Source organism: Copadichromis virginalis, linkage group LG7 (genome assembly GCF_057382275.1).
Source record: "Copadichromis virginalis isolate Kocher_CV1m ecotype Utaka linkage group LG7, C_Virginalis_male_GT1.1, whole genome shotgun sequence".
NCBI classification, from domain to species: Eukaryota; Metazoa; Chordata; class Actinopteri; order Cichliformes; family Cichlidae; genus Copadichromis; species Copadichromis virginalis.
Window position 1 is genome coordinate 49239234 of NC_140624.1, and position 27841 is coordinate 49267074.

Below are 27841 nucleotides of genomic sequence, written 5' to 3' on the forward strand. Positions count from 1 at the left end.
AAGATGTTTGTGACTGTTTGCCAGGATATTATCATGAAATCAATGATCCTGCATGTAAATTAGGTTAGCATTTCTTTCCTCCACAACTTAATGAATTGTTGCTGACATTCCAAACTATTTTTCATTGGCTAATATGACCAACAAGAAGACAGAGACACACAGGAGAAGAACAACAAACACACTTTTAGTTGTTTGATTTATTTGTGGCTTGTTTATCAGATCAGAACGGAAATGCAAATGATGGTAAATACATACAGTTAATGCACTTGGATTCATTTAACACAAGCAGCTAAACCATTATTCTTATCACTGATTCTACAGTATCGCACATTTTAACAACAGCAGTTGGTGGATGGGATAATGTTCTGAAATATAGCTTGACGTTTACGTAGAAGTGCAGAACAGTAGTAAACAGGACAGTTTCACTCTTGTACTTGGTACAAACTGAGGTTTCAGATTTCATGTTCAGAGAAAATGCACTATATTCACTTCTTAATTTAAATTACTCCATCATTAGTCATAGATATCTTAATTTTTTACAGGTCAACACAAATAGCGCACTCAGACACTGGTTTGCCATGTTATGATGAAAGGCTGATCCACATAAACATCCTTTGAAGTCGCATCAATAATCAGCTCCTATAAGAAGAGGCAGAGAAAACAGAGGGCGACTTAATCCTTTCGTTCATTTAACGTGGCCTGTTCTTCGTTATTTGTGAGCTGTATAATATTAATGATAATAATAACGCTCTTTAATTATTTACATTTAAATAGAGAAACCTACAGTGTTTAGATGTGTATAACAAAAATGAGCATCCCACAAATGCACTGACCTGGGAGTCAACGTTGTGCTCTGGGGTGAGATTATGTGCCACTCCAGCTACAGTCAGGGTAACCTTTGTGATCTTAGTACTGCCTGCACCCCAAACCTTCACGACGCCCAGCTTCAGCCGATCACCAGCAGTAAGACCATTGTGGGTCACCTGACTGGACAAGGTGTTCTAAATGAGAGGGTTGGAGACAAGGAGGAGGGTTAATGAAAACCAAATACATCCAGTGCAAATGATTACATATTTGATCTGTATCACTGATAAACAAAATAATAATAATAATAAATTCCACCAGCTATCAGTTTTACAGGATTGCGGTAATTGTATGACATGTTGGACAACAATCGGCACTGGAAGACACTTTAAGCCCTTTGGTGTATCTACAGATACTAAATCTACTCTGAGATCATGTCCAAGTTTTTCAGGTTTGTGAAAGAAATGCTTTGAGCTTGTCTGACTGCTAAACATGAACTTTTGCAGAAACCTTCCAACAAAACTGGTGGTGACTACATTGTGGCTTTTATTGTTTTATTTAACTAAATGGTGTCGAGGAAGAAGAAACACAACATTTCATTCTCTTCTGACTAAGCATGTTCATTTTAAGCCACAAAAATTTAAGCACAAAATACCTTTGCTCTTGAGTAATTTGAAAGCATCTACTGAGTTATCATTTTTTTACTATAATGGTCACTTATCTGCTTTGACATAATTAAAATTATGTGTTAATATTATATCATTAAAGCACTAAAACATTTTTCTTTTCCCTTTTCTTTTCTATTTTTTAATACCGGTGTCAAAATATTTTCTAAAGTTAGAAATTTATCTGAAGAAAAACATATTTCAAACCACCAACTGCTAACAGTTAGCCTTTGACATCCACTTAATTTGGCCATTTTGAATGCTAAAGCATGCATTTACAGTAATAATGACAATGAAAAAAAAACACGATACGTAGTTGGCTCTTGAACTCACCGACTGTGCTGAAAATGAGATCAGAAGATATTTGTTGGTCTCCACCGTGTCTGAGGAGAGAAAATACGTGAATAAGTGAACATGGAACTGGTTGGATGAATGACACCATGACCAGGTAAGCAAGTAATGCATTGAGAAAAGAAAATAAGACAGCTAGAAAATCACCATTCGTTATCAGGACTGGGGATTAAAAAAGTAGCTCTAAATTTTAATAGCAGTCCAAAGGAATGTTTGTTGAAGTATTTCAATTTAAGCAGACGGACTGACAAAGCAGCATTGCCTTTCGTTAAAAGAAAAACACAACAAAGAGCTGGCAAGATGTTTATCTACTGACTAACAGGATTACTAAAATGTTAAAATAAAATAGCACTGTGTTCTGTGTGTTTGTGTGTATATGCATGTGTGAATAATCACTCTATAAACACATACATTAAATGTCAAACCCCATGCTATTCGGTGTGTTGATAGGTGTAGGTGTTTAAGAGGGACCTTTCACTTACCAATTCCCTCGCCATCATCCCAGAATAAAGATCCTTCAGCGGTGCCGCTGTCACTCAGAGGGACGATCAGTCCTAGAGGATTCTTCCGGCTAAAAAAAAAAAGCAGTGGAAATGTTTGTAGCAGATATCTAAAGGACACCGTCTGTTTAAACCTGATGCTGAGAACAAACAGGGGCCTGATCTCCTTACTGTTGAAAATGATCATCACCTGAGTGTCCCACCTCTCATTCCCACTCACACTTAAAAACATTCAAACACACAAGCAATATGTGTTTCTCTCTCACTAACCGACAAACAAGCACACAGGTCACGCTACACACAGGATGCAGACCTGTAGCTAACTGTATGGGGCATAATGTGTGCTCACCTGTAGTATGTAGTGTTCTCGGGCTTCTGCCAGGGTAAGATGTATCCTCCTCTGATGTGCAGGTTAATATGGTCCAAGGGTGTCGGCATGTTAATCATTTGGCCACGCACTCCAACATCTCCGGCCTGATGAAAGAAATGATTGAATGCTATTAAAGTACTAGAGGCACAGGTAGAGTGTGAAGGCATCTTTTAATCAACAGAATTATGCAAATGCATTGATAACAAATATTTGCTTTTAAATGTTATTGCTATAGACAAATACTTACTGTGTGGTAGTCATACCAGCGTGCGTTGGGAAGATAGCCATTCACATTTGTGACTCCCTGAAATCAGTCGCAAATAAAAACAATCAATCCCAACACTAATGGTGTAGACATTTAAAAGAAAAAGGGGAAAAAAATGTGTGTGTATGTGTGTGTGTGTGTGTGCGTGTATGTGCGTGTATGTGCGTGCGTGTGTGTGTGTGTGTGTGTGTGCATGTGTGTGTGTGTTACAGCATACCGGGTCAAGTGCGGGGCTGATAAGTAGGGCAGGTCCCCAAAGGAACTGTTTGTAGATTTCCCATGTAGATTTGTCGTCCACAAACCTGCGATACAGCAGCACAGACGCCATTAAACCTCAGTATTCAAGCACTCATTCAGGATTCAGTGGCTTCCAGATGAAAGCCAATTAAACTCAGCCAGCCAGCTCCTTAAATACCAGCTGCAACTTTTTAAGAGTCACTTAAATTGATCTTGTTTTTCAAAGAGTTTCACGTGTTCATGTTTGGAAGTTGCCAAGTGTAGCTAATCATCTCACATGCAGTGCCTTGCTCAGAGAGCTTTTGAAATGCCGATATGAAAGAAGTGCAATTGTCAAGAAAAACTATTCTAACTTTCTTACCAGTTCTAGTTATTCTCATGAGCAAATTACTTAAACTCCATACAAAAGTCATGGGTAACCAAAGTGAGTTTTATCTACCACTTTAACTGAACATCTGCAGCCAGTCAGAGATGTTTTGTTAGTAGTGTTTGTGTATTTGTGTGTGTTGTGATCTAAGCTTACTCGTGCAAAAGTGGTCTGATCACTGTGTTTCCTTTTGTATGTGCCTCATACATCAGCGTGTACAAATAGGGCAGGAGGGTGTAACGGATGTTCAGGACATCCCGGCTTGCTTCGGCGAATGGTTTATCCCAAGCAACAGGATCTTGTCTCTAAAAGAAAAAAATGTAAACACATTATTATTTAAAAGTTTCAAAATTTCAGCTTCAAAAAAAGCAAAGTTCATGAGTAAAAGCACCATTTTCATGGCACTGTTCATGACACTAGACAAACTCCTAATTCCCAGATTGGTGTAAAAATAAATTAATTCTATAGATAATGAAATAATTCAATTGTTGGCACTGAATCCAAGAGCAAAAATACATTTTAAAACCTTTAGATTTTAAGATCCAATGATGGTTTAGTAATTTAAGTCAGACTGCACAAATATAAACCTGAAAAAGTCAAATAAGCTGATTTTAAAATTCACAATCCAATCCATCTCTATGGATGCATATTTAACCCACTCACCGGGTTGCCCTTGCCATTGTGGTTGCGTGAGTATGGATAGAAAGCACCCAGCTGCATCCAACGGAGACACATCTCATAGTCAGGTTTATTAAAGAACCCGCAAATGTCTGCCCCGGTCTGAAAGAGAGAGTCAAACCCAAAGTCTTTTGTATTTTTAAGCATCATGTTGAATCAAATCACACATTGCATTTCAAGATGTAAATAATGAAACTCAATTTAAGCTACTGTATGTTATTTAGTAAGTACAAGATCACTCAGAGGGTCAAAGCCAGGAGAGATGATGATACTTACGTAAGGGATCCCAAAGAGACTGAACTCCATCATACCTGTAGAGCAAAGAAACATTGGAAATTATGTAAACTGATTAGAGTTTTTGCTTCGTTTTAGGGGTTTGGGATCATGTTAACCTATGTATTAAAGACAAAATATATATTTTCAAAACACAATTACGAACAGCACGTTTTATGCAGAAGAGTAAAATTAAAAATAAATGTGTATGTGTACCAATAATGGATTTGTAAAGCTGGTCCCAGCTGGCATTGTTGTCTCCGAGCCAATGTCCAGCCCATTTTCCACTAGAGGGGTAGGTGGACCTGGTGACCACTATGCCTCTTTTACCAGTCACGTCCAGAAGGGCACTGTGCAAAGGAGAAGGACAAGCATATTTGCCTTACACATGCAAATAACACACGTGCGCATACATAGCTGAGCAATTAGAATAACATAAAAGTGTCGTCTTTCTTTTAAAGCAGTTATTCATTTATTATAGAAATGAATTATCCAAGGTGCTATTTTTTAAATTAAATTAAGCTAAAGCAACTGAGCTAACAGCCTGAGCGTCCGCGTATCCTTTTCTGCAGCTAATTCTTCTCTGCGGTGAGAAAAGTGTTTCACTTCATGGACAAATGTATTTTCACATTGTTAAGTTAAATAAACATGCTGAAAGATATGAATTTTCAGTCTTACATTTACATTATTTTTATTCACCTATATGCAATTGGACTTTATTCCAATTATGGATTTAGATTATGATGACAATTTTGTCTGCTTCAACATATTAAAACAGATCTCTGGCATGATTTGCATTACTCAGATGAAATATCCTGGATGCTTAATATGTAAAAAAATAAATAAATAAAAAAGAGCGCTTGACCTTTTATGGTTAATTGCTTTTCTTAAATACAAAACAATAACAGCACCTGCACAGATACTGATGTCAGCAGGAAAGAAAACAATAACGCACAAAAACACGCATACAGACTTGCAACGACACACACACATGAACCGGCACATATATAAACGCATATTCACTTACTCATAGGTTGGCTTGGTGTGCGACCATCCGTACAGGTTATGGACATCATAGTGTCTGACTCTCGTTCCATCACTGAGTATCTGTTCACTGTTCATGCACAGAGTCTTGTGGTTTAAGCCAAGATGTTTGGACTCCAAGGCTGCAAAATGCAGGCACATGTAGATAAACATAATGAGTTTAATAACCTAATTATTCTTATTATTGTAATCTAATTAGGATGAACAAAGACAACATTCAGCCTTACGTGGCATATATGGTGGGTTCTCTAGTTTTGGATCACCAAGACATTTCCCATCAACTGTGCCGTGGACAAAACTGGCAGGTTCATTCATGTCCTGCATGGAAAGGTAAAGTCCAGATGATGAGAGTGAAAAGGACATCTGGTATAAAGGTGCCTTTGTTACATTTTCTACTTCTGGACACTCACGATCCAAAGGCCATCAAACTTCATCGTTTTCTCGTAGAATTCTTTGATTTCTTGGTGCCACCACTGTGCTGTTTCTGGCCGGAAGAAGTCTGGGAATGCGGTGTATGACCTGTAGAGCTGGAGGTGAGAAGTCTTAAGTTTAGGCACATATTAAATATATCTGAGGTGGTGAGGTGAATGGATATTATTGTACCTGTACTTGGGTATCCCAGTCCAGATTCTCATCTACTGTAACGTTGGGATAATCAGGCCAGACCTGTAGAAGAAAGCCACAAAAAAGCCACAGAGTTTAAATGCTTTATTTTACAGTACATACTGAGCTACACACATGTTGTCCAACCTCATGTAACCTTTCATTCCTTCTTACCTTGCCCCACACAATTCCATCACTGATGTGTTTGGGCCACTTGATGAAAACATCTGCTGCTTTGCCTCTCGCAAAGGCTGGGTAGGGCTGGGTCTCATTGCCTGAGATAGCGGGATCCTGGAAATAAATATGCACAAGTCTTGTGTGTCCAGTGGTAGACAGTGGCTACTTTTTCAATAACATTTATCCTTTGCAGATATAAATGACTACCATCACATTCAAACATCTTTTTTTCTTCCCTGTGGTTACTAATATGTCATTACCAGGATGAAGATGAATCTCATGCCCTCTTTTCTCATGCTGTCAACGAGTGCAGGTAGTCCTTTAAACTCTGAGTCCAGGACAAAGTCCAGCTGACGCTCCATGTAGTCAATGTCTGCATACTGCACATCCTGGAACAGACAGCAATTCAAGCTCAAATGAACAGATGTTTAACTAACTTTGAACAGCCTGCCACATGTTCACCTGAATGCACTTTATATAGTGAGTGGATACAGTTAACTTTTATTTAAAGTTGTTTTGTTTGTTTGTTTTTTAAATAAACCCATTACTAAAGCACTAAACAGCTAAATCACGTTTTAAAATGAAAACAGGAATAGTATTTAAATTATAAATCATTTGCTAACAAGGCATCATTAGCTGGGTTTTAATTAATAAATATGTCATAACAAATAATGGTTCCTTTAGACGAATGTTTAAAGAATTGAATTATTAAACTTTGTGCAGACTTTCTCTCTTTTTCACAAGCATTCATAAATTAAATGTCTTTTATTTAAATAAACAAATATCATAGGTGTGCACACTTGCTCCATCGCTGAATAATATATTCTGCCACAGAACTGCAGAAAGTACAAACATCCTGTCTCCATGAACTTACATAGGGTATAGCAGCTGCCCTCATGTCTTTGTATAAGTCTGCTATTTCCTTGTCATTGGCGTAACCATAGCGACAGAGTTGGAACCCAAGAGACCAATAGGCAGGTAGAACAGGTCGTCCAATCAACTGTTAAGAAGAAAAACAAACAAGGATGTCAAAAAGTGTTAAGCACAGGGAAAAAGGTGTTATGCGGGATTGGCTAAATAAGAGTGCACAATGAAGCAAAAAAGTAAGGTGCTGTATTTTATCAACAGCTGCCCAGAGTCAGGGCCCTGTAAATTACATCTAGCCTATTTGGAGCACAAAAAGGAAAGCTGGCAAAAATGCTGACTGTGAACGGTTCTCAAAAGACACGATTAGCATCTGAGAGCAAATTAATAAAACATATAAAAATGTAAGCTTAGACTACGTGTGAATTTGATTTAAGGTGAGCAAATACAAATAGGTATCCTGTTTCATATATTAGTAATTGCAGAACAATATAAAATTGTTTGCAACCAACGGGAACTTTTTATTTGAAGCATACCCTGCTCTGCTTAGTTCTACGACACAAGTTACCATGACGATATACCCCACAAACTACATAGACGCAAACAAACCAGAAGTCCAGAAGACGTACCTCAGTGTACTCCTGCACCACCATCTCGGGCGTAGGTCCCAGGACCATGTAGAAATCCAGGATGCCACCCAGAGTTCGGTAGGTTAAAGCTGGATCAGGTAGGAAGGTCACATCTACAAAACAAAGCAAAAAAGACATTTACGTGACATTTTCATTACTTTCAAATGTACATTAAATTTACAGTAGGAATTACTATCCTCGCAAGAAATGTATGGATATAACAGTATGTGTAATGCACGTTCATCTGTTTATGTTTCAGGGGATGAAAACAAAGGACACAAAAGCAGGGGTGTGCTTATTTTGTGATGCTGGTCATGCAAATATCTCCCCATCAGAGGAACATGTGTGATTATGTGTAGATGCAAAAGTGGACCAGCAATAGTGTTTATTCATCAGTTCCAACGTGATGTGTGTGTATTTCGCTTACCCATTGCATTGCTGTTTAGCAGCAGCACACCGTGAGCATCAGCTGTGTTCTCAAGGCCCATGTAGAAAGGATGGACTCCATAGCAATTCATCTTGTACTGCAGCAGAGACACACAAAAAGTGAGCATCAAGTGTGGACCATGTTTAACATGTACTATAGCACGCCCCTCCCCTGTTTTATTTCCCTTAACAGTTGTCTGAACCCTGTGGAGCTATTTTTTAAGCTTAGCAACTACCCATGATAATGTCAAGGACATAAAGTGATGGTGTCATGGTGAACGCTCATGTCAATAGAATCTCATCAAAGTATCATGAATGGGCTTTCAATTCTCTGGCAGGTTCTTTACAAGTCATCTCTATAGCCTCTACAGCTCGTGCTGCTAAAGATATTTAGTGCAGGGTGCTCTTGTATACAGCAAGCATGAAACCAGTTTTGATGAAACACACTAATGCCTAAATAATCTATACCTTTCAACCATTCCTTCAGGGAAGTTATGCTTTAATCTCTGCATCAAGAGTAGAAATAACAACTAAATATTGTCAAATAGAGAGTAGCACTCGTTTTTTTACATTGTTTGCAGATACATATACACATGTGCGATGTTACAGTATGCGTGTTAGTGTGATACTTACACCAGGAGGCTGGTCCTTGGCAAACATGCCCCAGGTGTGATAGTTGAGATCGTGCTTGTAGGTGAGATGCTCTGTTTCCCCAAAACCATAAACATACTGAGATGGCAGCTTAGTTGACACTTGGATGAACATGTCTGAGAAGGTAAAGCCTGGCACAGATGAATCCCAGCTAAGAAATGCAACAGAGGAGTGAGGGAGAGAGAGGGAGGGAGTTAATTGCGATATGTTTGACATATCTACAAAATAATTTCATCCTTTCTCCCTATCTTTGCTTTATTTAACTAGAGAAGTTTAAATTCTCTGTAAGTGAGTACTAAAAATAAGCAGTAGGAAGAATATTTTGAAATCACTGTGTGAAAGGTCAAAAAATCAATAAAATCAACAATTAATTCACAGCATGCCAACTTCCAACTTTTTTGGAAATGCAAGCCAAGATACTCACATTACGGTTCCTGTGCTTTTCCTAATGACCTGGATGCCGAATGGTTCGTTCACAATGACCACCTTGTAAAGTCTCTTGTTCTCATCAGTCTCAGGAGTGGCAGGAAGTGACAATCCCACTGGTACCTCATAGCGCTTTGTGTTTGGGTCAAAGATCTGAATGCGGAGGAATTGTTATTGCATTAGCATATAGGTAGAATCAATACAGATGCACCATTGGCTGAACAAAAAAATAAATGAGCAAAATCAGACCTTGAACTGCAGCATTTCACCGGTGTGATAATTAATCTCAACACGGAGTGTGTCAATATCCCGTGACTGTGGACGACCGCTGCTCCTGTACTTCCTGTTCCTAGTGATGTCAAGTGTCATGCCCGAGCTTCTTTCCCGTACTGACGTGACAGTGTAACCATAGTCTTGAGGATAGATGCACCATGGGCCTTGTCCACTGGTAATTGGCTACGTAGGGAAATAAAAGAAAGCATAGAGATTTTAAATATGTGCAACTTTGTTTCTAAAATCGCTGGGAGACTCTACAAAATTAACAAATTTAAAGCAATAGTCACAAAAGCAACACATCAAAGGCTTAAATAGAAACGTTATCTTATTTTTAATAACCCCAACCGGTTCTGGTTCTGCTGGAGGTTTCTTCCTGTTAAAAGGGAGTTTTTCCTTCCCACTCTCGCCAAATAGCTTGTTCATAGGGGGTCATATGACTTTGGGGTTTGTCTTGGTTTGTAATATTGTAGGGTCTATCTTACAATATAAAGTGCCTTGAGGTGACTGTTGTTATGATTTGGCGCTGTTTAAATAAAACTGAATTGAATTGAATTGAATATGCACCCATCTCACTCCAGTCATGATTGGTGCTTCTACCTGTTCATACCTGATACCTGATTCTGACACTATGGCAGTAAGAACAGGTGTCATGCACCATAAACAGTTCAGATCAAAGCTTAGAATTTTTTTTATTTTGAATTAATAACAGGATTCAAAAAGGATTACTTGCTTAATAAATTATTTAGAAAAAGTTTATACTTCGTTGTCATATGCACCTATCTTGTGTTTTAGAAAAACACATGTGTATGTGAGCATATGACCATTTTTTACTTACATCCCAGATGCAGCCTCTGGCCTCGCAGTTAGCCTGATCCGCATGTTCCTCTGGATGGCAGTCGATGCGTATCACTTCCCACTCCAACACGTAGGTCTCCCCGAGGGTCAGTCTGAGGTCACGCAGGAACAGCACCTGAAGTTTAAGGGAGGAAAATGTTTTTGCGGTGATCCTTTCTGAGCTGTCTCTGAATTCAAATTTCCCCATGCTAGTGAGCTCAAAACCTGCTTCCTCAAGATAGAATGTGGGCTTGATGATGGATGTCCTCTCATTTCAGAATTATTTGTAATGTTTCTAAATTAGTTGTTCCTACAGCAATTAATAATTATTCTTACAATAATATTGTAAATCTTTTTTTACTTTTGCCTCTGCATTGATCATCTGATGCTCAACTGGAGATAAAAATAAATGTGTGGCGTTTTAAAATATACATTCTACTGACACGTGAGTAACAGTAACATGGTGTTAGCATTGCTAGCACTATTACACCATGTGTTTTGTACATTAACTTTTTTTGCGAACATAATTTCCTTCGATATGAAAAAAACAGTAATGTTGTTTTTATTTTACATTTATTTTGTACGTAATCATGTCGATGCACATTCATGTGTTTACCTTCTTGTCTCCATCGTGGTGGATGTTGCTGGGTTCTAATGTGGTAGTAGAGTTTGTGGTGCCAACATGAGTCACAGAGATGGACACGGGAGGAACGGGTATCCCAAGGATAGTGATGTTGTCAAACTTCAGGTTGTTCGGATCATTGTAACCAGCATGGGTCACCTGCATAGTCAGAACTCCCTGCAAGGCAGCAGATACATAATCACACGATCTGACTTTCTACACATTATCCCAGATTTAAGAGATACAGCATTTATTTTCACTGTTGCCCTCGAGTAATGTTAACATATGAGAAATGCACATTATGGACAGGAAAAGCTAAAATTCTCATGTGGTTTGGAACTTTGAACTTTAGCGCAGATTGAAAGGAACATGTCGGCTGGATTTGAAAAAGTGCTGCATGGTTTTGTGAGGTGAACTCACCTGCTTAAGAGAGAACTTGTAGTGGATGTAGTTGCCATTCTCAATTGTATCTGTAAAGAGAAGGATGTGCAGATCTTTGTCTGAGTAGATGAACACGAGTGATTCACAGGTACATAGCAAAGTGGCTCACTTCTACTTGTTAATGTAAGTGAGCCAACTGAAAGTGATTTCAGAGTCACATCAATTAATTAACTTTTTTGCTAAAAAAAACAAACAACCAAACTTGTAGTGCCCCAGATACAACACATTTGCAAACAAAAAGGCAAAAGATGAGAAAAGAGATAATACCTCTGGAATCTCCATCATCCCAAAATAGTTCCCCATCTGCATTGCCGTTGTCATCAGGAGCAATGAGCAAACCCATTGGGTTACGCCGACTAGTTAAATATACAGAAACAAATGTAAAATTACAAACATATGAATAAATGAACAAATCCATCCAATGAATATAGTCCAATAAAATGAAAGAATTGTGCAGTATAAAATTATGCGCACATTTGTGTGTGTGTGTGTGTGTGTGTGTGTGTGTGTGTGTGTGTGTGTGTGTGTGTGTGTGTGTGTGTGTGTATACCTGTATGTGGTAGTGACATCAGGTTCCTGTGTGGGGAGGATAGCTCCACCTCTGATGTGTAATCCGAGCTTGTCAGCTGGTAGATACATTTCCATGTGTGTTTTTCGGACTGTTAGCTTTTGCATCTGATCAGAAGGACAGAAGAATAAAATATTATATCCCTAACTTTCCTCTTGTGTGCTAAATAATCCATGCAATTAACTTTTCATTTTTAGATATGGATTTTTAATTGTGTTTTAGTTCAGTTTCAATTTAATCAGGGTGCCCTGATCCCTCAAATCTGTTAGTCATCATTAGTAATTGTTATTTAAACTCCAGTTTAAAACTAGAAGGGGCGTATCAACTAAAAAAAGGACATAATAATTAAATATGTCCTTTATAGCACACTATAATTAGTAAAAGACTTATGATTTGTAGAGTAGCTGTTCCATTTTGTACAAGTGGACTAAGCACTAATATATGACTTCCTTACATTATGTTGAATAACACTGGACCTCATTATATATCAGTCAACTTTTAAACCTGTGTCTTACCTTAGACGACAGGCTTCATGACATTTGGGTGTTAAAATGGTTTTCAAAATATTATAAAGATAAACTTCACATTGCTCTCTTTGTTTTGTTTTGTCTTTCTATCCTCCATTCATTTCTTTATTGGCCCACAATCAACCACAGTTGATATCTAATCACTTGAAGACAACATGCTCACAGCAGCCTAATCTTCATCTTCCTTTCTACTTGTCCTGTTTTTCTCTCTTGTTTCTGGTTTTTGCTGTCTTTGTGTTGTGCTGTCCAACGTTTGCCCTTTCTTTTCATTCCACTGCTTATCGATTTGTTTTTGCAGTATTTCTTTGCTCTGTAGCTTGTTTTTCATGGTCACTTTCACTGCATCATTACTCCTCCACTCTTCTATACTCCTACCCAGATAATAACGGGGGACTAACCAGGACAAGGGTCCAGCAGCATGACAGCCAGCGTAATCATTCATCTGATCGGTGGATGCTTTCCATCACCGCCATGGCGCCTAAATAAGGTCCCAAAGGAACTTAACACCTCTTTTATCTTTCTGTCTCTTTCTTCTCTTCTCCTTGTCCTCTTTCTTGCTCTTTGTTCTCACTCCCACTCTGTCTTATCGCCTTAGTCTCACGATCTCAAACAAAGAACTTTCATGTGAAACATGTTTTTGTCACAGTGTAACATGATGCTCCATCTATCTGATCTCTTTCTTTTTTAATCTATTTTCTTATATACCTATTGTGCTAATTCAGCTCAATGGGATTTTTAAGGCAGTTGTTTTTTGTTCAGATTATATTGAAGATATTATTTTAACTCGATAACTGGGTTTGCTACATTTTAACAGCTGCTCATACTTTACTGTCTGATTTATGGCAATTGTACCTAAAAACAGTTACTTTTGGAAGTGCACTTAGCTTGGACAACTTCCTGAAAACAGCAAGAATTTGACCTGAAAGTAGTGCAGTGTCCAAATTGAATTAATTATACAACTGCTTTTTTTTTCTATAGATCTATCAAGACAATCACACTAAAGGAAATAGTCGTGCTTTATGGAAAACATTTTAATCAACCAGAACATGTTCTTACCGACTCATAGTCATACCACAGAGCATCTGGTACATATCCCCACACCATGTCTACGCCCTGAACAACACAAGAGCAAAAGGCGTCTTTAGCCATTTTCACATTTTCATAATTTTATATATCTAAATACAGAAAGAGCAAGAAGGAAAAGAAGAAAACAGATGAGTAGGGGAGTGTGTTTGTGTGTGTTCACTTACAGGATCCAGTACAGGTGTGATGAGCAGGTGTTTTCCCCAAAGGAACTGGCGATCCACTGTCCAGGTTTCACTATCAGAGTAGAATCTACGACGAGGAGGAATACAAGTGAAATTAGATATCTGTCATCATGTCGTGACTGACTAAAATATATTTTAGATTAAGGTCTATATGTTTAATGTTCCACTGTTTAATGCCAACTTTTTAAAAAAAAAAAAAGCTTCATATTGTTTATATATTGTTACTGTTTCTGTGTCTTTATTTGCTGATTATACCTTCTTTTTAATTTGTCTGTGTTTTTCAGTTTAGGCCTCATAGCTTAGCTGTCCTTACATCGGCTAATCATGCCAGTTTTCCATCATGCTTTACAATGATTGAATCATTGGAGTAATCTCCAATCATTTTTTCACTTCTATGTCACAATCACTTTTATCTCATTATTATCGTTATTTTTCCTTTTGTTATTTGGTACTAAATTGATTTAAGACAATATGCTGAGTGACTTACTCATGCATGACGGGACGTACAACAGTCTCCCCCGTGGTGTGGGCTTTGTAGAACATTGTGTAGAGGTAAGGCAGAAGTGTGTAACGTATCGTCAGGTAATGTTTAGAACTCGCCACCAGTACTGAGTCAGCGCCATATGAAGCTGGATCCTGAGGCTGGAGACAGAAAGACGGATTAAAGGGATGAGGCTAATAAGGAACAGGTAATGGGAAAAGAAAATAAAGATTTGTGGGGGGGTTTACTGATAAACTAATGGAAAAGTGATCAAACAGCAAAGGGGCGAGGGAAGTAAAAAACTAGAGGATTTTAGAAGGACTAGAGAATTAGAAGAATCGAGTGGCAATAAAGCTGTCAAAAGGATGGGTGAGGTAGTGCAAACAAATACACATTAGGCCTGTTCATAATGAATAATCACAAAATTACTTTTACATTACGCTTTTTAATTACTTTTTACATTTGAGCGATCCAGAGGTAAAGTTCGTAAAGACAGCTAGTAAATGAAAACAAATTATGCGTGATGCTAGTTCAGTGACAGTGGTGAGGGCAGGCTGTGGTCCTTAATCTGATCTGGGTGATCTTTTAATCCCATAACTCGTTTGTGCGTCTGTGTATGTGTTGGAACTAGCTGTATGGGATGTGATGAGTGCCATGAGTAGGGCAAAGCAAAGGTCACACTTCAGCTGTCTCTCCCCAGCTATGCAAAGCTTTTAACTGCTCGGGCTCTACAGCACCTATAAAGTGTTATGAAATGAAATGAAGTGTATACCCTGCAGCACTTTAGACCAAACAGGCAAAAAGTGACATCTGATATAAGACTTGTGACAGAAAAAGCTGCCTTTAGAGTACCTTGTAGCCCTCAGCGTTGTGGTTCCGACTGAAGGGATAGAAAGCGCCGACCTGCATCCAGCGACGGCACAACTCTTCAGGGGAGTCGTCAAAGAAACCACAGATGTCGGCTCCGATCTGAAACACATTTCCATCGACGTTTAGCCAAAACCAGCTAATTTAAGTGTATCTTGTTGTATTGGAAAAATGAAAGTTGAATAATATTTGACAAACTCCGAGAACAGGGAATGTCAAGGATTTTAGACAGATTTGATAATGAAATATTTCTAGATTATAGTAGCCAAAATGGCACCAATGTGATAACTTAGCCCCTTATTTGTCTTTTGAAATGTCTCTCTTGATCTTGGCTCAGTCCACTTGAGATTTACTGGCAGTAGCTGTTGGTTGTAATCTTTATTTACATTAATTGCACAATTGAGTCCAAAAAATAGACTGCATTCAAAGGCCACTCTGCAGAGACTGTTTGCTTTCTATTATTTACTTATTGGTCACATTTTACAGCAGGCTCAATGGGAGGGAAATGATCCAAATCCCTTTTGCCCTGTGTTCTATATGTGTCTTCTGAGAAACCTAAAAGGCAGGCTGCAGTGATACAGTCCCAATAGGAGTCCCTGGCATGTATATACAAATGCCTGATGTGCACAGCTGGGGAAGTGTGTGTGTGTACATCTGACTCACTGTTTTTCTACTGTTGTTTGAAATCTGTGAACTAGGCATATATGTGTCCGTGAAATAGTTTGTGAAACCCTCTGTTTTATTTTTTTCTTTACCTATTCTATGCATCTGCACATGTCATATGTGTGTGATAATGGTTAATGTTATTATCATACTTTTATATGTTGCTAAAGTGGAAAAAAAACATCTTTCTTTTGTTTATATTCAAAGCTTTTTGGTCAGCTAGCATTTAACATTTTTTCTGAAGGTTTGCTACTCACATAGGGTATTCCAAAGAGCCCAAACTCCAGCATGCCAGGGATAGCCCATTTCATGTCATTCCAGGTGGCAGCATTGTCGCCTAGCCAGTGACCTGAATATTTTCCCACACCTGGAAAGGAAGAGCGAGTCAGCATCATGGAGCGGTTTTCTCCAAACACACGGTCCATAGCTCTGTGGGATGGAGAGAAGAAAGAAAGGAGACAACCAGATGATACCGGATCACTAAGTTACAAAAGGACAGGGGGACAAAAAAAAGCAAAAATGCACAAGTAACAGAGAAACAGGTATCAAAAGTGGATATGAGGGGTAATACTGTACTTTTAGAGAAATGAGAATTAGGAGATGTAAAGTCTCCCCTAATCTAAAAACACTCTTTCTTGGTTTTCTTTGGTTTAGTTACTCTGAAATTTAGCCAGTTTAGCACCTTTCAATCTTAGAGATAAGGCAAATTGCACAGTATGTAAGATATTTAATCTATCATAAATGGGCATTTGCATTAGCAGGATTTATGCTAAGGTTCCATTAGTTATGCTAATGTTATGCTAAGGTTAGCGCTAAAAAAAAGCTAGCATGAAGCCTGCTAATGCAATGTGTCTGGCATTAGGAATAAACTAAACAGATGTGTTTACAAGTCAGGTGTTTATTTTAAGTATCTGTGCAGTCAACTAGCTGTTTTCATGAATTTCAGGCAGTCTGTACAAATCACTCTTTAACTGTTTGCCAGCCCCTACCAGATTCTCATATCAGCGCGCCTTTCTAGGTTTGTGTACATAAATTATCATTAAACTCATGTTGAGGGCCATGGGTCAGTAACTTCTGCTTCTACATCACTTGATTTTGAAGATTATGTATGTTACACTGCTTGTGTACTCACTTCTTAGTAGCCAGGACCATAGAGTAGCCATACAGACTGTGGACATCATAGTGGTTGCCCCAGGTTTGCTTGGCATCCATACACAGAGTCTTACTGTACATGAGGTCATCCAAAATTTCTGGGGGAGAGAACAGATAAGGGGAAAGTTAGAAGCAGCACAGAGAGAATACAGGATGCAGAAAAGGAAGAGAGTGAAAGGATGAGATAGGCATTGATGTACTGTATACTTTAATAGGAAGTGGAACGAGAGCAATAAAAAGGGTGGCATCAGGGGAAGCTGCTTTTCATAGTTATGATCTTCCTGTCTGGGAAACGGTCAGAACAAAAGACATGGCAGAAGATTCATTTTCAGAATTCTTCACAGGGGATCCACTATGCCTGATGAACTCACTATGTTTGCTATTGTTGGACGTTCAGCTGCACTTCTATGATATATCCTATTTCATGAAATATGTAGCATTATCATGGCTTACCAGAACATAGAAAACAATGTCTCTTACTTGGAATGTAGGGAGGGTAGTTGAGTTTGTTAACAGCACAGCCCTTCGATGATCCTTGCTTGAAATTAGCAATCTCATTCATGTCCTGCAAATGCATATGAGAATATTTTCTTGTAAATATACAAGAAATTAGAGAGTAAAATTTATTCGGTGCTTCTTTATTGGTGCCGATGTCCAGCCCACAATTTGACTAGCAGCCCCTGTGTGCATAATACCTTCATTTTATGTATTTACAACTGACTTACAATCCAAAGTGCGTCGTGTTTGACCTCCTTGGAGAACCGCTCGTACTCATCCACCCACCAATCGATGCAGTTGGGGTTGGTGTAGTCTGGAAACACGGTCTCCCCTGGCCACACCTTGGAGGGAGAGAATGTGACATGATGTTTACCAAAAAACCCTAAAACTTTGAGGCATAACTCATATTCCAGTGTTTTGTTTATACACCTGACCTTCCAGGTTTGGGAGAAAGCTTTAACAGCTTTTTTAACATGCGTTTAATAAAGCAAGAGGTTAGTTTACACAATAACATATATGCAGACAACATGAGATGGCATGAACAGCCAAAATTATGAGCTCTGAGTGAGAAATCAGTGTTCCTATGAAGATGCTGGAGGAACAGTTTAGGGGCGTGGGAATAACAGAGAACAGAGATGATGATGCGATACAGAAAAAGGAGAGAAGGTAAAGGATAAAGGGGCTAAAGAGACAAATGAGCCGAGCAACAGGAGAGAATCAATAATGCAATAAGAATCTGTAGACATGTCTGTTTGAAGTCAACGTTAGTGATGCACATTGAGAAAAATGATTCATCCACTGAGAAGAGTGGAGGTTTGGTGTGTGCGTGTTAGGATGACAGGAAGATGTTTTTAGCAGATGGTCAGAAATTCAAGGTCAAAGTTTACTGGTAGTTCCTTGCAGATGCCATCTTTTTTCCTTCAAGACTAGATTTTATCATCTCCAGCTGCGTACTTATAATGACAGGAGTGTAAATAAAATGTCAGCAGCTGTAACTCCATACGTCACTTTATTATTGCCTTTTTATGGTCTTTTGTGTACATGTCTCTATCAGACCCTGTGCGTACTGCCTTTCTAAAGTCTCTTTCTACCTTCCAGCTTATCTATCCTTTATTCATCTATCTACTTTGTCTCCTCTCCCTCATTATGTCTTGCTTCCTGTGTATGTCACCATACACTCAGTGCGATCGTCGATCTGTTTCCCTGTAGATTTTCTTCTAATCTGTTATTTGTGTCCATCTATCTGCACCTACCCTTTCTCTGCACATGTCTTTGTCTACATTTATAACCTTTTCCTTAAATCCTCCACTCTCCCCGCTGCTCTGTTTACGCTCATCTTTTTTAACTAAGCAGAAATGTTCAGAAATGTTTGAGTGAGGTCCTGCTATGATGTTCTAACGCACGCCAACATTGTTGTGCCACCAGGAAAGGCTTTTATCTTGTTCTTTCCAAGCAATTTTTGCTTGGTTGTAAAAGCAGAATAAATACCAGGTCTGTTTATGTATCTCCCTCATTACAAATGCAGCAACAGCAGAGGTCCCGCGGCAGACACCTTTGTTTTTATAGCCGAAAGACAACAACATATGTAAATAAAGCACAAACCACACATATGTGTGCACTCATAAACCACAAAGTAACACAAATACATTTGATCCAGACAAGCGGATGCAGGTGGATGAACACAGGGTGTATACAGCATGTATTTTTCTACTAAATTTGTGACTTTGTGTCACAACAACAACAATATCATATGATGGTACTGTAATAGTCTAGTTTTACTGGTCTTCCAGGTAAAAACAAAAAAAAAAGAAAACAAAAAAGACATAATAGTATATAGTAAAAATATATAGTAACATATAGTAAATATATAGTAAAAAAAAAAAAAAGATTAAGTACATAAAAGGAGTGGTACCTTTGGTATTTGATATCATTAACAGAGTAAGTAGCAGACAGGTGCTGCTAAGCAAATACGCTTGATGCATCAGAATATCAGGCTTGTACAATGTAGCTCACCTCTCCTATCAGAGGAGTCTTCCCATCTGATTCAGTGACCCAAGCATTCTTCGCAGTGCCACGGTCATAAGACTCATATGGAGCATCTCCAACCCTCTTGCTGGTGGCTATTGCGGGATCCTGGGGACAAATGATACAGTCATAAGAATATATGCTCAAATCAAATCAATAAATTCATAAAAATTACACGACTGCCGTCATTTTCATTTCTTCTTTGGTGTTGCTGATGTAGCAAATGTTACTGTGCGCTAGAAGTAATGATTTAAACACTTTGATGTCTGTTTTTGATTTGAAGTTTTTATGATTTCTTCTTATTTTTCTAGGTTACATAAATACACCCAATATGGCCACAAAGTACTTCTTACCAGGATAAGGATGTATTTCTGCCCCCTCTCATGGAGATAGTCAGCAAACCGAGGAAGTTCAGTGTAGTTAAGCTTGTCATAGGTGAAATCTTTTTTATTCTCCATATAGTCTATGTCGGTGTATTGGACATCCTGCATGGGATGGAAAAAACACTGCATTGATATGCTATGTCCATGCAATTTTCAATTCTCAAATGAGAGTCTGATGTATAAAAGGAATTTTAAAACTCAAACAGACTGAATCTTACATATGGGAGGCCCACAGCACGGTTTCTCTCCACTGTTTCCTTGACTATGTCGAGGTTGGTGTAGTTCCACCGAGAAAGCTGGAATCCCAGTGACCAGTAGGGAGGCATGACGGGCCTGCCAGTGAGCTGAACGGCATAATTGGAAGTGTTTTTAATGTAATTAGTGAGCCACACAACAATATTAACAAGAAACCTCGCGCCACATGTTTTGCATTTAGTAAAATCACCTCGAGGAACTCCTGCACCACTTGTTCCGGTGTGTCACCAAAGACAATGTAGAAGTCAAGAAGCCCTCCAATAGTCCTGTAGGTCACAGCTGGGGCAGGCTGCAGTGTCACATCTGGAAACAAACAGAAAAAAGTAGCTTAATCATAGCAATATAAGTTTATGTTGTGATTTTAAAATAAGTCACACAAATTTCCCACGTGTCTGATTATTAAAGGTTATTTTATCTTATTTCCTTTTTTTTTGCAAATGCGTCACCTTTTCAGAATATATATGTGTGGGGTGGGTTTTTTTTTTACACTTTCTGTTGGTTTTTAATCAACTGCTAGTGTGTGTTCTTGCATTTGTGTGAATATGTCTTTACCCATAGCATTGCTGTTCAAGAGAAAGACCCCGAATGACTTTCCACTCTCATCTTCCAGACAGAGGAAGAAGGGATAGTGTCCGTAGAGGTTGTGTGTTCCCTGCAGAGAAGCCACAGTGGGACAAATGAGTATACAATAGAGGCATGTGGGACACTTACTGAAACTGAGGGGGTGACTACACAGAATAATCAGCTTACAAGGCATTCAATTATAGGCCCTATGAGAAGGCAAACAGACTTGTAAGAAGCACATGCAACATGTGCATGCTGTCCTCACCCCATTAGGGAAAGCGTCTCTGGTGAAAATTGGCCAGGTTTTCCAGTTGGTGTCATGGCGATACTGCCTGTGGACGTGCTCCCCGAGGCCGTAAATATTATGTGATGGAAGTCTGGCAGACAGCTGTATGTACTGATCTTCAAACACCAGTGGTGCGATTGTGGTGTCGAACCTGAACGTTATGAGGAAACAAAGGACTAAATGATCACTGGGAAGTGTAAAGACAGACTGATACATTGGGATGTGGGGAAAGGGAGAGCAGGTAAGAGGGAAACAAAGAACCCTGAAAAAAATCTATTTTTGCCCAAATGCTGACTTTTAAGTAATCCGATTACATGTAATTCTGTTAAATAAGTGCAATGTAAAACGTTAAATTTAATGGGATCTCTCAAAAGCAATGTTCTTGGTTGGTATGCTTTCACTTGATACCAAAGATATTTTCCTTAATGATTAACTTAAGGATTAATGATTACTCAGAATTATGACTTCATGTTTGAGTGAAGTAAGTAAAGGAATTAGAGTGAAATGGAACTAGAAGTAAACATAATTACTCTGGGAGATGAGTTTTTAGAGCAAATTAAACAACAAGGAGGAAAAACACACAGAGACAGGCCAGCCCATTAATCTCTAATAAGGCCTCTGGGTAGCATTTGTCTAGTCTTCAAAAGAAGCCATACACTGCTGACGTTTCCAGTTCCATTCTTCTGTTATCTGTATTTATCTTATCTGAGGAGTACTTGATCAATGTGGTGTCAGCTAGGGCCAGCCAAGCATGACTTGTATCACCATCAAAGTAATCACGTGTTGCATGGGCATTATCTTACAGAAGTTCTTACACAATGATTTCAAATGATGCACAGAATCATTGATAATCTATTAGTATCTATCCTCTGTTGTCTAAAGCGACAGAATTCTGATAAGTTATCATTTCAACAAGCCTCTATTGCAATAAATTTTTTAACAAATATATCCTCGTCCGTCTTTATTTGTGCAGGCATATGTGCATACACAACCCTATTTTCCATCCATCACAACAAATACTCACGGCACCTACGCAGAGTGATTGCTTACACAACTTTCTGGTTCTCCTTCCTGCGCACAGTAAGGCCAAAGGGTTTCTGTGTGACCTGCAGTGTGCTGCTGATGGGAATGGATGGGTTACTGGGAAGACTGCTGATGTGTTCATGGGGGACCTCGAATCTGTTACTGTTGGGATCGTAGATCTGAGGGAGAGGAAAGGAGTCAGGCCTCATCTCACAGTCACAGTAACAATTTCTCATGTATATTGCTATTTTTGTATTAAGCATCCTTTCATTAATCCAAATCCTTTGACCATTAAATATATCTGTAAGCTGCAGATTTGCATACGGTGTAAGTGTTCACCTTAAATCGGAGACGATTGTTTGTCTGCATTTCTGCCTCAAGCGACAGTTGTTTTATCTCCCCACCGAATAAAGACGGAGAATCCATTCTTATCAGGTTTGCTTTAAGAACTGCAAAATTAAACAGAAGACAATAAGATGGTAAGAAGGTTAATATATCATCCACATAATACATCATATCCACATACTATAGAAATCAATTGGATACATCGGTATCAGACAACCAGCAGCAGTTCAATTTGATTCAGTTACATTCACATACTTCCATTTAACAGTCGTCTCAGTGTCCCAGCGCACTTAAATTGTAACATTAGAGACATAAACCTAACGATCTAATGATTCACTATAAGCAAGCATTCCTGTCTCATTCCACAGCTGTAGCATCACATTAAAATTGTCGGGTGAATTAAAATGGGAATCTGTTTAAACAATATACTTTAGTCATTCAGTGATAAAAGGGTGCAGAGCTTATCGAGTACGTTGTCAGCGCTAATATGTCAACGTGTTTGATGACATTTTAACTTACATGTAGTAAAAAAGAAATTAGTTCATTTTTATGTGACAGTTAAACTCACGTCATAATGCATATCTGACTATGCTCATGGATGGAAAATGCATGAAATACCCAGCACTTCACATGAGGGTAGAAAAAAGAAAAACCTGTTAATAGTGCCACATTTATACCAAAAACTTTGCCATAGGCAAAGTTAAAAAAGTGAAAAAGGAAAAGAAAAATTATGTGAAAAAGATAAGTGGAAGGAACAAGAGGCGGTTAACTAGAAGGCCACTTAATTTTCCTCTGTTAGTGAGTACATGAGTCCCAAAACAGGACAGAATAAGAGGGGAATGTGTTTTACCGTAAGGGCTTGATGAATCCTGCGATTCCACGGTGTATCCATGGTTGGTTGGGAAGAAACACCAGGGAACGTTACTCTCATCCCGTGGGCTCCAACAGCATCCACGCGCCTCACAATTTGCCTGTTCAGTGCATTGTTGTTGTCTTTATTATTATCCGCATTAATGTCACTAATGCTGTGAATAGTATTACTACTGCTTTTTGTCACCACTGCAAATGTTTAAATAGACATTATAAGCAGTGCAAGAAAAAAATTACGTTAGTAGTTACCCACTGATTATAACTTTTTTTCTGTGTAGGCTCTTTGAGGGGGAAAAAAAACATATTCTGTTCACACATTACTTTGGACTCTAGGAAACTATGGTGACTTATACCTGGGAAGCTCCAGGATCAGGGAAGCAGTCTACTCTCTCACCAAGAGGAATGTTGGGACAGGTAGGGACAAATGCTTTAGTTGTTCCTGGCAACAACAAAAAAAATTTAAATATCTCCTTGAAGCCAAGCAATCAAATCAATATTATAAAATGTAAATGCTGCAATTTTGCTAGTGTAAATTGATATGGAGATTATTCTCTGCATTGGGAAATATAATCATGATCAAACACGCAAAGAAGGAAGTAATGTAATATTTTAAGGGTAAAGAAGAAACAAAAAGCAAACTAGAGATATATAAGAAAACAATAATAAAAGAAAAATGCTAAAAACACTGAAATCAGAGTAAGAGTAATTTGTATATGTGCAAACAGAACTACCTACACTAAAAGACACATCACAGGGATTTTAAAAAAAATATGCACTTGTGGTATATAGATATTTATCCAGTGGGCATATTGTCTGCCTGCAGTCAGGATGAAGGACTCGATTCAAAGGAGGTATCATTTAAAGGTATGTGACATGCCTCGGTGGTCCACCTACCCTTTTTGACAGCAGATACTGTGGTGGCAGACAGAACTAAAAAGGTGATTGCAGTCGCGGTCATCGGCATGAACAGATCCATTAGGGTCACCCCCAAGCCAGAGAAGCGTCTCCTCCCCATCTAGCACACACAAAAATGAACATGAGCAAAACACTATAAAGGCCAATAATCATTAAAACCCGGGAATGGATAAGAAGTTTAACATTTCACGTTTTCATTGCATCAACCTTGAAGTTTCTGCAAAGGCTTTGCAAAACTGAGACAGAAAATGTAATTACCTACAGTAAAGAACGAGAATGTGAGACTACAATAAACCTAAAGTTGGATATTGAAGACAGTGTTCAACAGTCTTAGCCTAATCTTTGCAGATGCACCCATCAAGCAATTAGGTTTCACGCGAGTGTACTCTCCTCCATACTGTAAGGTATAAGTAGTAATATTTTTGAGCTGAGCAGCTAAACAGCCTGCCTCTGTGGTCTTACCTTGGTTCCCTCCACAGGTTGGGGCCAAGTACTCAAAGTTTGACAGCAGTAGCACCCTTATAAACCAGAGGATGAGGGAGTGTTGTGCATTGTCACAGAGACTCAACCCCCTTTACTTTGTGTGTGTGTGTGTATGTGTGTGTGTGTACGTGTGTTTCATGCAGGTCCCAAAGCCATAAACCATCTATCATTCGATAGAAGTAGTGTAGCCTACAATCTGCTTAGCGGGCTGTTAGAAATCACCCCATTATCATGCACACTGTGCATGGACATGGTTGTGTGGTTAGAATTTAACTAAAGATTATTGTGCATACTTAGCCATGACTTAGCAAAACCCATAGTTAGTAGTCTATAATTAGCAAATGAACATAGCCTCTCTCCCATCCCAACTTTTGAGATGTTGGGATGTTATTTTATCAGTTTATCACTGTGCAGCATCCCCTGCAATATATATTTTTTAATATATTACTATTAATATGTTATGTTTGCATTTAGTCAGCACTTGCTGTTTTAAAGCACTTCATAAATAAAGTTGGCTTGGTTTGGATTATTTTTTAAAAATATCTCCTTAAAAATACGAGAAAAATAGACAACTGACAAAAAAACACAAATAATTTAAAAAAAAAAACCAATTACACTCATAAAAAAATATGTGTAACATAGTTGCAGTAGCACATTTACATTTCAGCAACAGCAATATGGCACTCATTCTGTTACATGATATGTTGAAGGGTTGAGAACTAGTTTCAAATGGCGAATATTGTACGATAGAAAAATCCAGTCTCTAGAAAGTGAAGCACTTTAGCCTCTAAGGCACGTTCATTTGGTCAATTATTTATGGGCTTGGCATTTGTTGATAATCACATGCTGCAATAAACACATAATCAAAGGACTGATTCTTGATTAAAATCAACAATAACAATAAAACACCCTAACAGCATTGCATTGTGTCCCAACACAACAGAATAGTTACTAAATATCAGCTACAACAGACACACACACACACACACACAAGGTACAGATAAGGAAACATTTATTAGGCCTCTTCCAAACACTTTTTTAGCAAAGCAAGAGATTTTCAACATTACATTTCTAAATTTACTAGTTTTCTTTGAAAAAGCATAAATTATTTTGATTTGCACACAATAACAGAATTATTTCAGAAATGTCCTGGTCATTATTCTTAGATCCCAGAAAAACTGACCTTTTTATTGAGGCTTAGCACAAAACACTGCTTTGCAATGATGTGCTTTAACTTTGTAATGCAAACATGCAAACTGGAATAAGAAAATCTGCTCTGGAAACTAACTGAAACTAAACCGAATTAAAAACAAAAAAGTCAAAATTAAATAAAAATAAAACTACTTAGAAAATACAAAACTATAATAACTCTGAATATATATACTGGAAGCTCAAACAGATGCTGTCTATATTTGGAAAAAGAAGGGAGAGACCCAAAGAGCACCATCCCCACAGCGAAACACAGGGGTGGGAATATTATCAGCATCCATGCATCTGGAAATGGGAATCTCGTCAACGTGGAAGGAAGCACAAAGAACTCACAAAGAAATTACCACAGTGGTAATTGTCATTTTAGGTTACAACCTTACACACTCAAGTATTACAGTGTTAGCCAGCATATGAAAGAAATCAAAAATGTTCACCGGCACAGTGAATTAAGTGTATTTGACTGATAATATTAGATGTTGTCTTTATCAGTTGTTAAGTAATTCCATAGCTGCATAACTAGAATGTCTCCAAGGGTTTGAAGTCAACTATGGAAGTAATAATGGGTTTTAATGCAACCTCTGTTGGCTTGTTAATATGTGGCAAAAATCCACTAGATCCAGTGTTACACCTCAGTTTCAACACTAATGAAAAAGAAAAGAAAAAAATAGGATCCTGCACTACAACTCAGGAATTCGTAAATAAAGCATAAAGCATTGGGCAAAATTCCTGAGCTAGCTCTGTGGTCCTGAGCAGAAGTTCGTCAGGCTTTCTGGAGGGCTTTTGAATTTTTTTTCTTTGGAAATTGGTTGCTTTTTCATTTTAGTCCTGTCCATTATAGCTTACCATTTTCTATGAATTACTTGTGTATAAAAAAAAGTCCCCTAACTCAATTGATGAATCAACATTGTGCCTACACATAACAACTTAGCACTGAAAATATTTTTAAAATGTATCTTGAGGCACTTTGTTACTAGCAGCCTGTTGCAAAACCACAAAAATTGTGCCTATTTCTTTAGATAAATCTAAAAAAGCAATACCAAAACATTTAACATTCAGAAAATACTATTTTTGCGCAAACAGGATTATTAAAAACTATTATTCCTTAACAACATCTCAGAAAAATGGACAAGTGACAAGTGCAGGGTTGATAGAATTGCAGTAGGCCATTTACATTTCAACAATATCCAACATGGTTATCATTTTGTCACATAATATGTAAAGGATTGTAGTCTAATCTGATCAATGGCGAATATAGCATAATGGAAAAGTCATTTGCCCACAGTAGAAAGCACAACATGTTATTCTCCATGGCATTCATTTGGTCAATTATTTATAGGCTCAGCATTTATTGTTGGTGATCATAATCTGTAATAAAAACATAAATCTACAGCATTTTATTGTGTCCCAAGAGAATGGAATAGTTACAAAATATCAACAGCACACACACAAAATTTATGCTTAAGTGTGTCCTCAACACACACTCATAAATCAAGAGTATGGCAATAATTGTTAGTATTCAGCTTTGATAGTTACTTCAATCAGATTAAGATTAAGGTTTTAAAACCATAAAAGCATCTAAAGTGCTTAAAAGGCAAACAGTGGACAGTACCTAGCGGTTGCCACGATGTTGTGAAAGACCATCATTCACTGGATAAATCAGGCCATACTTCCTCCAATAACACAAGTGTTTCTTCTGGAGGTGTGGTTATGAAGCTTTGCCCTGTCCTTCAACTCACCTGTAAAGAGACGGAAGATTATCTTCTCTTGGTGATAGGCGAAATTGGTTATGATCGCTAGCTGCAATAGTGAGGCTGGTAGTGTTTTCACTCTGTGAACTTTGGCCGTTTGTCTCTACATGTGTCATTCTGCCAAAATGAGGTCCTAAAAGACACCTCCTGCAGTGGGAACTATAACAAATGGTGTGTTTTTATGGTGCGTTTATGGCACATCTACAAA

General features: G+C 38.2%; 1 protein-coding gene and 1 long non-coding RNA gene across 3 annotated transcripts; one reads left to right on the forward strand and one right to left on the reverse strand.

Annotated features, from left to right (window-relative positions):
- Window positions 1-179: 179 nt before the first annotated feature.
- LOC146705966 (sucrase-isomaltase, intestinal-like) lies at window positions 180-27734 on the reverse strand. Of its 2 annotated transcripts, none has more exons than XM_085463887.1 (48): window positions 27622-27734; window positions 24173-24293; window positions 23632-23717; window positions 23259-23379; window positions 22403-22512; window positions 22091-22242; window positions 21020-21191; window positions 20743-20842; window positions 20381-20493; window positions 20154-20279; window positions 19906-20037; window positions 19541-19660; window positions 17755-17868; window positions 17510-17594; window positions 17010-17127; window positions 16135-16306; window positions 15200-15316; window positions 14354-14508; window positions 13849-13933; window positions 13655-13711; window positions 12054-12178; window positions 11771-11859; window positions 11483-11532; window positions 11057-11239; window positions 10442-10576; window positions 9580-9786; window positions 9329-9483; window positions 8887-9055; window positions 8255-8351; window positions 7828-7940; window positions 7209-7334; window positions 6595-6723; window positions 6332-6448; window positions 6158-6220; window positions 5965-6081; window positions 5782-5872; window positions 5538-5676; window positions 4727-4860; window positions 4514-4548; window positions 4223-4339; window positions 3716-3864; window positions 3173-3257; window positions 2938-2994; window positions 2670-2794; window positions 2303-2391; window positions 1803-1852; window positions 834-1001; window positions 180-639 (listed from the first exon to the last, which is right to left on the reverse strand). In XM_085463887.1, the coding sequence occupies exons 2-48, from the start codon at window positions 24291-24293 to the stop codon at window positions 562-564; spliced, it is 5448 nt and encodes a 1815-aa protein (XP_085320013.1). In that variant the 5' UTR covers window positions 27622-27734; the 3' UTR covers window positions 180-561. The 2 variants fall into 2 exon arrangements, with proteins under 2 accessions (XP_085320013.1, XP_085320014.1); XM_085463888.1 differs by lacking the exon at window positions 27622-27734 and adding an exon at window positions 24656-24706.
- LOC146705967 (uncharacterized) lies at window positions 7776-13912 on the forward strand. Its single transcript, XR_014921434.1, has 4 exons — window positions 7776-7905; window positions 8087-8373; window positions 12978-13085; window positions 13851-13912. It is a non-coding gene; the product is annotated as an uncharacterized LOC146705967 (long non-coding RNA).
- Window positions 27735-27841: the final 107 nt, after the last annotated feature.